Genomic DNA, 12,520 nt, shown 5'->3' with positions numbered 1-12,520 from the left:
TTCACTCTCTCTCTCTCTCTCTCTCACTCTCACTTTAACTCTCTCTCTCACACATTCTCCCCCTCTCTCTCTTTATACTTCTCCATCTCTCACCTTGCCCTTAACTGCAGCTCTTTTCATTTCAACATGCCTTTCTATTTTTCTCCCCTCTCTCCCCTCCGATTTCTCTCCCCATGCCTCCTCTCATATTGAGTATCCCTCTCTCTCTCTCTCTCCCTCTCTCTCTCTCTCTCCCTCTCTCTCTCTCCTCCTCTCTCTCTCTCTCTCTCTTTCTCTCTCTCTCCTCCTCTCTCTTCCTCTCTCTCTCTCTCTCTCTCTCCCTCTCTCTTTCTCTCTCTCTCTCCCTCTCTCTCCCGCTCCCTTTCCTTCATACCTTAACCTCCTATTTCTCCCTGTCTCAGTCTGTCCTTATCTGTTTCTCTCCCTCCTGGTCTGTGCTCCTCTCTCACTCGCTCCCCCTGTCAGTCCATCTGTATGTGTGTGTGTGTGTGTGTGTGTGTGTGTGCGTGCGTGCCGATGTGTGTTTGTGTGTGCGTGCGTGCCTATGTGTGTGTTTGTGTGTGTGTGTGGGTGTGGGTGTCCTCTCTCCCTGTCTGCGGTACACTTTCTTCTCATTAACTCCCCTGCTCTCACTCTCCACACCGGCTCTCATTTTGTTAAAAACAGCCATGACGCACAAATGACATTGAAGCCCGCCGCAAGGCGAAGTAATTGCCTAATTCCTTGTTGACCTATATCTGTAATTTAAGAGGAGGAGAGAGGGGAATCTTCAGCCGAGCCAAGATTGAATTGGGTTATTTTCAATGCCAGGGAAATAGCTTTTGGCTACAAGGAGCAACCATGGGACGAAGCGAGAAGGGTGGCCATGATTGTTGAAAACCAGCGCTTAACGTCTTTATTTTGACCCTGATGAAATGGTCCAGACAGAGCCTTTTGGCGATGCTTGGCCTTTTGTGTGCTAAGTACCTCGAGTAGACCTACCTTTTTATTGGCCAGTGGACAGATACGACGGACAGATGGTAAAGACAGCACGGCTCGAAAGCCAATTATGTGCCGCTGATAATGTAAACAAGACATTAGTGTCATGCAAACAAGGACAACATAGTAGATTAGAGCATTTAACAAGCCTGGAGCTCTGGCATACCTTATAATGAGCATCTATGGGAACGTCTCTGTAAAGCGTCTTCTGTGTACCTTAATAATAATCATCTCCATCATTTTAGCATACTGTAGCTACAGCATACTGTATGTTACCAAGTAGATCTGAATCAGGTACAGTATGTAGACCATGCATTCGGTTATTGTGACTATGAGATTAGTCCTGTATTTGACAAGAGTATACAGTATAACAGGCATGTACATGTACATTATGGAATGGGGGCGCCTGCAGTACAAAGCACAGTTCTCAGAGATGAGAGGTCAGCATTAATGATGCGTGTGTGTGGGAGTAGGTCACATACAGTAGCGAAAGCATACTGCATAGTGTTCTTTCTGTGTGTGTGCGTGTGTGTGTGTGTGTTTTTCAAATGTGTCTATAGTCCTCTGACCAGTGTGTCTGTGTTTCTCTCTCCCTGTCTGTCTATCTGTGTGTGTGTGTGTGTGTGTGTGTGTGTGTGTGTGTGTGTGTGTGTGTGTGTGTGTGTGTGTGTGTGTGTGTGCCAGCGATGGCCACGGAGACCGCCACCCCTCTGTCGCAGCAGCAGCAGCAGACCCTGATCACCAGTGCCAGCAGCCAGCCCGGGGAGCACGCTGGCACGGAGGAGGGCGCGCCCAGCCGGACCATCCCCACCGCCTGTGTGAGGCCCACCCACCCCCTACGCAGCTTCGCCAACCCCCTCCTGCCACCGCCCATGGGCACCATCGACCCCAAGGTCTACACGCCGATGATGCCACATTCAAGTGAGTGGTGGTCCGCTACGGTCAGGGGGTCGGGGGGTCGGGGGGTGGGGGCGGTTGTTCATCGGTCTGTTCATCCCACCCGGGTCGATGAGTCTTTGGAATACTTTCAAATACCTTGAGTGTTAGCTTGCTTGCGTCTGCAGTGCCAGATGGGCGAGGTTAAGACTGTTTCATTGGTTCCATTGTGCCAGGCAAACGCAATCAAGCACAGCAAAGTGTTTTGGTCTGCTGTTCGTTATTCTGCTTATTTTATATGCTGTAGCTGATCCCTAATGTGTAACAAACAAATGTTTATAGCAAAACAAGCTGTATTGTTGCAAGTAATTTACTTGTGAAGTGAATGCATCATAATCAAAGAATACCATGACAAGAAAGCTGTCTGGGGACAAACATAGCAAGTTTGTATTGGAAGCTCCATAGGAGTCTCATAAATAAAGCTACTTTAGCTACCGATTTTGAAAATACATTTTTTCACACTCTCTCCGTCAGTTTGTTGATGGCAGTACAGATGAAACATATTGTATTGTATGTTATTTACTGTACAGTAAAGGAGGAAATAAAAGTGACCTGGCCCAGAGCCAGGTAAACACACCAGTTATGTGGTTTCAAAGGTAAGGGTGCTCTATTGGTCATTGGCCAGAGGGAGTAGAACCAGTCTGATCCGGTTTGAGGCCACTTCTCCTCTAACTCCATTCTTAGCAGCCTACAGCTCTTTCTGCAGTCAAAGTAAATCTATGATCTCTACCAATCAAAAGGTGTGTGTGTGTGTGTGTGAGTCTTTGTGTAGGTGGGTGGGTGTGCCCTTGTGTGTGTGTGTCTGTGTGTGTGTAGGAGGTTAGGTGGGTGTTTTTTCTTTCATTTTTTTCCCATTATGATGTCTGTATGCTCAGGTGGCTGAGATTACCATCGATTTTCACATCCTTCAAACCCCATCCACACTGGCTACAGGGGCTGCTGGCTGAGCAGCACTCACACACCTTCAGGGAGGCTCTGCCTCTCTCTCCCCCCCCCCCCCCCCCCCCACCTGTGCTGCCCTGAGCCGGGTAGGGTACTACAGTAGTACAGCTCCCTGTCTCGGGCTCTGTCTAGATCTCCACCCCTCCCAGCCCCATCCAGAAGCTACCACGTTAGCCTAGCCAGGGATTCCCACAGTGATATACATTGACTCTGACAGATGCTCCAGCTACCGTTTCTCCCCGCTAGTCATGATTTAATTGGTTTTCCTTCAACTGTTTAATTGGATTTCCTTCCTGTTGTGCGAGAGGATGATGAGTATGATGGATGATGGACAGAAGGCCACCTGAGTTCACTTCACAGGCTCTCACTCTGTAGGTGAGACTCTGAACCTCCTCACTAGAATGGGACAAAAGGTGCAATCAAGGTGGAATTCGACTGCAGATTGACGTAAAAAAAAAAACGTTGCAGAACATTGGGCCTGACCCGACAATGTTTGAGTCAGCCTTTCTGCTCTTTGTCGCTCTGTTCATCTGTATTTACAGTATAGATATATATATATATATATATATATATATATATATATATATATATATATATATATATATATATATATATAGAGAGAGAGAGAGATATCTCTCTATATAGGACAGATATATAGGAGAGATATATAGGACATGGTTTGGAAGACATGTGGTGAGTACAACATGTACAGCACGATGGCATTGACACCTTCCTGCCTTGCTTTTTCAGTCAATATCCGATGATTCCAGGAAATACCCCGAAAAATTCAGTGGCACTGATTCGTCAAATAGCAATTGTGTCAAAACCGAGTCGAGTTATTATTGACTCTACATGATTTCCCCCCCCCCCCAAAAAAATAATTGAAAATGAAGCTGGTGAACTCCATGACAAAACTCAAGCATCTTGGGTTATTTACAATAATAGAAATATTTCTGCCTATTATGACGATAGTGCCTGTGTACTGTAGAAAGGTCTGGGAGCAGCTGATAGCACAGGAGTGCTTTCCTCCCGTATCTGGAGGACTCTCGAATTTACTTCACACTTGATTTGTTGTTGTTCTATTTGCCGGTGGAATCAATAAATATCATCTTTGGAGGAAATCTCTCAAGCTTCTCGTCTACCTGGAGAAACAGTTGAAGACCACCAGGCATATCAGCCGCCTCGCTTCGGAATGCCCACAAAATGTTTACCTTTCGAAGTCGGACTATTTTGTCTTACTCCGTGGCCTGAGGGCTTGGGCTTTTTGCATGCGTTGTGAAATGTATTAATGCAACAAAAGTGTATCTTTTATACTTGACCTGAAAACAGAGATTTTCTTTTTATGGTCTTTCGGGGACGCACATGTAGAGAATTGATGTTTATTGATTAAAAGAGGTGAAACAAAAACCCCAGAAAATAACTTGGTGGATCGAGTGCTGGAGTGGTAAAAGCATCCCCCTAGACATGTGGTCTTTGGCACTGGGATGAAGAGGTCGTGGGTATAGGCCTAACATTAATGTACAGCAGAGGAGGCTGGTGGAGGCAGAAACAGGCCAGAGCACTGAAGTTGGCTTCCAACTATTGAGAGTGAGTGGAAATACATGTGTGCCACTGGAGGGTTGGTTAGAGGCTCGGTTTTGATTGTCAGATCATTTTTCACTCAATAACTCACTAGGGAGCTTGGAAACGTTTGATTGAAACGCTGAGTGGCAGCTTATACACTATAGTTAGTACTTCTGCTGGTATTAACAGTCTGTTAATAAAGTTTTTATCGAACAGGAAACATCTGCCATGACATGCAATCTTTATCTTCCCTGGGCCTGAAACAGGAGGCAACGTTTCAACTTATCCTTCTGCTGATTGATTTTGACTCATCTAGTCCACAGCGTCAATCAAATCAATTGCAGATACTGTAACTGGTTGCTAGGATAACACACACAAAAAAACTAAACATGATTTGTCTTGCACGGCAAAAACAAATGTGTTGAATCCAGTGAAACTTGCACATGCTTTCTTGATGCACAAAAATCACCATACTGTATGACTGGTTCAGCTGTGAGTCCAGCTGGCCTCTACCTATGGCTGGTGCCTCTAACCCTGCCCTGCAGGCCTTCACGGGGACAATGCCCACTGATTGAAGTGGAGGTAGAGCCAATGGAAGCGGGCAGTGGGCAGTGGGCACCTTTCAGCCTCACACCACCGTCACCATGGCACCGCCTCATTATGGCTAATCATCTGTGAATTGTGACGGAGTGGGCCGGCGTGCTCTAGTGGTGTTCACCGAGAGGCAAACAGTGGGCACTGAGAGCATAATTAAGCTGGGCCCGAGTGTCACACTGAGCATTGTGGGATGGACGTCATGCTGGCTGCAGATATTGCCTCTCACCTCCCACACAAAGCGGAGGGCGAGACCCGTGTGAAAGGTTGCCAGATCGCCTGACACCGTATTGGATCATGGATAACACTTTGTTAGGGCATTACGTACACCACACTGTCTTGTTATTTGACGTTCAGTGAGTATCATGACGGCCTTTGACAGTTGTTATGCCAAGTTTATGACTGTGTTATTACACTGTTATGACACGCAGTTGAAAATAAAGTGTTTCCAAGAACATATTTAGGAGCTACAGTTACAGAGTTAGCCGTTAGCACAAACTGCGCTAAAGGGGTGTCGGTTTTGTTTAGCTTCTGATTAGCTTGGTTCGTTTCCCCCCCCCCCGGGCCTCCAGGCAGGTGGCGTCAGTATGCCAGTGTTAAACTATGCAGAAAATACACCGCCCAGGTAGCTAATTAAGATGAGGGGAGGAGATACAAGAAGAAAATGGTGGTTATTGAGTCCACACAGATCTTTGCTGTCCCTGCTGTCCGTCAAATACCTCTACTCTATTTCCTCCCTCCCTCCCTCCCTCCCTCCCTCCCTCCCTCACTCACACACTAGAGTCATCAGCACAGCACCACCTGTTGCCTCGTAGACGAAGCCTAAAATCTTTGGACGTAGCTTACCTGTACCTGAGAAAGACAATCGAAATGTTTTGCTGTTGTTCAGTGTTGGTGGATTGATGTCTGTTTATTGATTATCATTACTGGACTTAATGGTGTGTGTGTGTGTGTGTGTGTGTGTGTCTGTGTGCGTGTGCGTGCGGGTGTGGGCGTGGGCATGACCCTGTGCGTGGGCGCGGGTGCGGGTGCTGGTGCGGGCGCGGGCATGGGCATGGGCTTGGGCGTGAGCCGGTGCGTGTGTGTGTCCGTGTGTCCGTGTATGTGTGACAGAGGGTCACGTCACTGACGGACTGTTGTTGTTGTTGTGTTGCCAGGTGCCAGCCTCCCCAAGGCTGTAAAAACAGCGTCTCTTGGGCAGGCTGGGAAGGCTAGATCACCCCTACTGCCCGTCTCCGTGCCAACCGCCCCCGAGGTGGCTGAGGAGGGACAAAAACAGCCAGAGGACTCAGCCAATGTAAGTCTACCTTCATACGCACACACACACACACACGCACACACACTCAAACACACACACACACACACACTCAAACACACACACACACACACACACACACACACACACACACACACACACACACACACACACACACACACACACACACTCATTCCTCTTGATACACTGAAAGCTTGTTTTGGTGGTTAATTATGAGTAATATAATTGTCCTGACATGTGGCTTTGTTCAGACAGTGTATGAGGCCTTTTCTCCGTTGGTTAGTCTGCGGATAGAAGAGACCTAGAAGAGACCTCTATTATCTTCCATTACCAACCTACTGTACATATATTAGCACTTTGCTTCCTGGCCGTATCTCCTACTGGGTGAGCTAGGCATCTGTTCTAATGGCTGCTCCTTTTATCTGAAGGAGCTAGCAGGACGAGGAAAGGTGTTAGAAAGAGGTTCTGTCCAGAGAGGTCTGTGTTTTAGCACCTGAATCTCTAATTGTTGCTCAGGATGTAATTATCTTGAGCATGTTAGAGAGTTGCAGGATGTTAGATCTCACTGGCCGTAATTACCATACAGTAGCTGTCACGGTAATTAACCCTGGCTGAGTTCACTGAATAGAACTTAGTGGACGTAAAAATAGAATGAGTGGAACAGACACGGTCCCTCAGACCGTGGCAATTTGACTGGTACACCTAAAAGATGGCTGACATGGAATTGTAATCCATAATTGCCATGGTAATCATTGTTATGGCATGTGTAGAACACAGAGAGAAGCTGAAAATTCAGGCTGCACCATAGCAACTGAACATTCAAATGGTTGTTAATACATTAGAAATGTCACAAACTGCAGAATGTAAGCATAACTGGAGATATTCGTCTCCACATTCTGCAGATTTGTGATGTACGGCCTTCATAGTGTAGAAAGATGTTCGCTAAAACTTCCAGAAGGTACACCAAAAAATGGCCGCCAGTACACCCACCATGGAATGTTGATTTGAATGGGCATGTCCGCACACAGAAACAGACAAATGCACACACACACACACACACACACACACACATAAACACGCACACGCAAGCGCACGCACATGCACAAACACACACACACACACACACACACACACACCTTATTTACATAACGCTTGCCATTTTCTCCGGCCTTTCCTCCTCATGAAAGATTTGAAATATCACAGAATTCATTATTTATGCTGGCAAGGGTGATGTCTGTCTTGCCTGATGAAAAGGGAACATGAACAAAGTGGCGCTGAGGAAGCGTGGAAATGTAAGACAGCGCACTTGCGGTTTCGCAGGACAGCTCAAGCGATTTGGCAGCGCAGAAGAAGCGGCATTAAATATAAATATATCTCAATAGAAATAACACAGGGCGGGAATAGACGTTAGCTGTCAGCAGAGAGGCAGCATTAGGCATCACCACACCTCAGAGGAGCTGCAGCAGTAACAAGAAAAGCAAGAGAAGGTAAAAGGAGGGAGGGACGGGGGTAGGGAGGGTGGGGGGTGGGGGGGCGGGGGGTGAGATTGCCGGCGCAAAGGTCAGCGATCCTTCTATCCATCTCACATATCTTTGTAATTGATCTGGCCTTTCCTCATCAGCCATGAAGTCGGTAGGAGTCTCTCCAAATAAATTGGCTGCCATCGATCAGCCCACTTCATATGCTCATCTCTTCTCCCTCTCTTTCACACACTTTTGGAGTGTTGTGTGTGTGTGTGCGTGTATGTGTGTGTGTGTGTGTGCGTGTGCGGCCGTGCGGGCGGGTGTACGGGCGTGCGTGTGTGCGTGCATTCTTGCTCGTGTGTGCATGTGTTTTCCTCATTCATCAGGGCGGACCAACCCTCACTGCAGTTGAATAGAGAGAATAGAACATTAGCCCTATATTGCCTCCAAAAAGCTGTAATACATGTGAGACAGGAACGGACAGAAGACCACTACTTCACAAGCTTATTTGGCAAAGCCCGAATAAACCGTTTCATATCAGTGAGCTGAATGTTCACAGCTTTAATAGGGTAGGTTTATTACCAGTCCCTGGCCTTATTTTGCAAGGCTTCAGATGTCTGTTTAACGTTATAAAGCATGGTAAACCATGCACTTTTATGTAACTTTTTGTGATGTTCAAGCGTTTAAATGAAACAAATCCCAATTGCAGCTTAACCATTAGTATTCTCTCTTTTGTAAAGAGTTTTCATTATGCTCATGGTAGCCACAGTATGGTCAGGCTCACAACAGTAGCAACAATTGATCCTGGAATCTATTGCACAAGGGCAATGGACATAGATCTTTTAACAAGCATTTACAAAGTTGATGGGCAGTCCCATTGGATTTTGAGCACTACCAGTTTGCATTTTAACTGATTTCCCTGGAGGTCATAGCTGGGGATGGGGGATGGGGGAGGGGGTGCGTGCGTGCGTGCGTGCGTGCGTGCGTGCGTGCGTGCATGCATATGTGTGTGTGTGTGTGTGTGTGTGTGAGTGCGCGCGTGTGTGAGTATGTGCGTGTGTGTATGTGTTTGTGTGTGTGTGTGTGTGTGTGTGTGTGTGTGTGAGTGCGCGCATGTGTGTATGTGTTTGTGTGTGAGCAAAGTGGCTAAATACAAAGTGTCATGGACTGTCATGAACTGTGACGTCTATAGAGGGCTAATAACAGCACTGTGACATCTATAGAGGGCTAATAACAGCACTGTGACGTCTATAGAGGGCTAATAACAGCACTGAGACATCTACAGAGGGCTAATAACAGCACTGTGACATCTATAGAGGGCTAATAACAGCACTGAGACATCTACAGAGGGCTAATAACAGCACTGTGACATCTACAGAGGGCTAATAACAGCACTGTGACATCTACAGAGGGCTAATAACAGCACTGTGACATCTATAGAGGGCTAATAACAGCACTGTGACGTCTATAGAGGGCTAATAACAACACTGTGACATCTATAGAGGGCTAATAACAGCACTGTGACATCTATAGAGGGCTAATAACAGCACTGTGACATCTATAGAGGGCTAATAACAACACTGTGACATCTATAGAGGGCTAATAACAACACTGTGACATCTATAGAGGGCTAATAACAACACTGTGACATCTATAGAGGGCTAATAACAGCACTGTGACATCTATAGAGGGCTAATAACAGCACTGTGACATCGATGTTGTTTACTGGGAAAACAATGAACATTTACATTGAGCAATGAAAAGGTCGGCTACAAACAGAAGCACTTGTGGGGTCATAAGTTTGCCCAAGGAGTGGAAACTGTTGTCCCAAAACGGTTTCAGAAGTAGTGTAGTGACAGCACCAGGATTGGGCCAAATTCCCTTTTCAGTTCCAACAATTCAGGAAGTGTTTTGAAGCTCGAATTCCAATTTCCAAATTCCCAAGCTTTTTATTTTCAATGTAAAGAACACACACGGTTGAGTTGCTGACTATTGGAACATACAGTGTATATACAGATACTCAATGTATTGAAAAGTCATTGAAAATGAATGCCAATTACCAAATTAGAATTCAATTTACTTCTGGAATTGATGGAACTAAAAAGGGATTCGCCTGTAAGGGCAAGGGTTATTGCTGTAGCACACTGCACCTACACTATTAAACTGTACAGATACTTCAAAATAATTGCTCAGTAATAAAAACACTATAATTTAAGGTTTTACAGCAGTTTGCAAATCAGATACCATTTACTTTTTAGCCTTCGCCTTGTGGTTGTTTGTGAAATCGAAGAAACCACTTCATTTCCAAGGTATCCTGTTTTGTTGACAGGTGTTACCCAGGTTATTTATCCCAGTCATACCTCACAGTGGGCGGGCAGAGAGGTCTGTGATTCATGGGGCCTTTTCTTTCGCTTTTTGTCTTTCAGGTTTACGAACAGGATGACTTGAGTGAACAAATGGCTAGCCTGGAGGGACTCATGAAGCAGCTCAACGCCATCACCGGCTCAGCCTTTTAATACCGCCAGGCCTGGCAGGCCCACCCGCAGCAGCATAGCAGCAGCATAGTAGCAGCATAGCAGAACTCCAGGATGGAAGGGGCACAGAGATAAGAGAGGGGGGAGGGGGGGTGGGGAGGGGGGGGGGGGGGGGCAGACACTCCTCAAACCCCCGCCACCCCCCCCCCCCCCCACCAAAAAAATAAGACACCACAGGACCTGAAAAGGAGAGGAAGGACAACCCAAAAGATGAAGAAATTCCTTTATGTCCATATTTCCACATTGTTCCTTTTCAAACCATTCCTTGTTTTTTTTTTTTTTCATGATTGTTCTGTTTTTTTGTGCTCTTGTGCAGTAGTATTTTTGGTTTGAAGGGACAAGTGTTGAGACTGAACCTTACTGGACCATAGACCAGTATCTAGCGATCTCCGAACCACCAAAGTTTCTCTGGATCCACGTTTCCTGGTGTTGTAAGTGAGAGGGGACTCACAGTAACCAACCACAGCTCTCCTTCTCCTTTTATCCTGAAGTGACCACAGTGACCCTACTGACCGGTACTGACTGGTACTGACCATGGGACATAAATGGGTCAGTACTGGATCGCTTCAATGACTCTACAGGACCACAATGCAACCGTTCTCTCCAAATCTCCAAGTTCCAGTCCATCTCTGTTGCTGCTCAACCAAACCTCTACCCTGGTCGCCTGCTACTACTACCCTCGACACAACTGAGGACACCCGTTGTTGGTATTGCCAAAATGTTACCTTTGAAGTTACGAAAAACAAACTTATATCCAACTTTATTGTTCCAGTCCTGCAAGTGTGGTCCCGAAACATACTGTGAAACAATGGTCAACTGGTGTTGCAGGGCTTGAGAGGCTTTTTGTATGGGGAGATGCACCCTGGGCAATTCATTGTTTTTGTCCTGTTCAGACCAGTGTGTTGACAGCTCATACTTGTTATATTCATTCACCATCACTACATGAAGCATAACATGCATTGAAGCCTAAGAGATCTCTTGTATTATTTGATTATGGTGATATTGATGGCGGTGATGATGATAATGATGTTAGTGGTGATGACAATAATGGTGATGACAATAGTGATGATGATGATGATGATGATGACCTTTTCCACAGTTACGGTTTTCGTGAGACAAACACATGTACCTCAGTTTTGGAAGGTCAACTGTGGGGAGGGGATTCAAGATCCAGATTTGTTTTTCATTCAGAGCAGGGGGCCATTTTTATATGAAAACAATGCATATTCCATATAGTATATTTTTACATCAGCAGTTCTGTCAAAGCTGTGCAACTATTTTTAAACCAATTTATAACACCCTTCTGGCTTGTAATCTTGTTTTACATTATGGGCAGCAATGCCTGCTATGCATCACTGAGAATACATAACCTTAAGCCTTTAAACAATGCAAGGCACCCCAAAACAATTGTGATAAATTAATCCGTAATAAAAATAGGACATCAATATCCTCATATTTGACTCAGTAACCCCGGTCGCTGTGCTTCGTTATAATTTACAAGCCTTTATTTCCCTGTGAATATGGATAAGGAAGTTCAGAAAGAGGAAAAGGGAGGATGCAGCATTGTCATTCAGAAGGTGTATGAACAGAGAGCATGAGGACACAGCAGTGGAATTCATTATACTGTTACAAATATTAGGATTCCGACTCACGCTCCGAGATAACACCAGGAAATACCGTCTACACCAACTACCGTGTTGATGTCTCTGTCAGTGAAAACATTCATGAAGGCAGAGAGGGAAGAGAGATGACACACCTCCCAGTCAGAGTCAGAGATCACACTCATCATCTTGTTGTTAACACAATCTCTTTATTTCCTCCTTCACAAACCGTCAAGTGTGCTCTTGTGACACCATTTTGCTTTGATATAACTGTTCTTTTGTTTGGTCCCTTTGCCCTTAAGATTCTTTTTGTTGAGAAAAATCAAGACGTTTTATGTGCCTATGCTTTTCAGTTGTTCTTTGTTTCGTTTTTTTCCTCTTCGATCTCTTTATTTGTACGGAGATCTGTGTGAAAACGTAAAATGTGCTTTTGTCTCTTGCCTAGCCCTTAACGCAGGGTACAGATGAGCTCACAATGTTCTGTCAAGACTTTCTCCCCAAGAGGACGAGCAGGCGTGGCTCTATATTTTCTTGTATGCTGTACATGTGTATTTTACCATGGAGTAAGGATGGCTGCAGCAACACAACATGAAAATATGCTGTTTTTTTATTGTACAGTTCCATAGAGCAATT

At 45.6% G+C, this 12,520-nt stretch overlaps 1 protein-coding gene across 1 annotated transcript in view; it reads left to right on the top strand.

The window, feature by feature from the left end:
- dcc (DCC netrin 1 receptor) overlaps nucleotides 1–10,315 on the top strand; it is a gene marked incomplete at its 5' end in the record, with an annotated part of 175,055 nt that extends 164,740 nt beyond the window's left edge. Inside the window, 3 exon segments of the mRNA XM_083669802.1 lie at nucleotides 1,663–1,899; nucleotides 6,171–6,310; nucleotides 10,179–10,315. Coding sequence (XP_083525928.1) covers nucleotides 1,663–1,899; nucleotides 6,171–6,310; nucleotides 10,179–10,268 — 467 coding nt within the window. The 3' untranslated portion in view covers nucleotides 10,269–10,315.
- Nucleotides 10,316–12,520: the final 2,205 nt, after the last annotated feature.

Source organism: Argentina silus (assembly GCF_951799395.1).
Source record: "Argentina silus genome assembly, chromosome: 5".
Lineage (NCBI taxonomy): Eukaryota > Metazoa > Chordata > Actinopteri > Argentiniformes > Argentinidae > Argentina > Argentina silus.
Note: the sequence above shows the minus strand (reverse complement) of the source record. Positions and strands in the feature narration are given on the sequence as shown.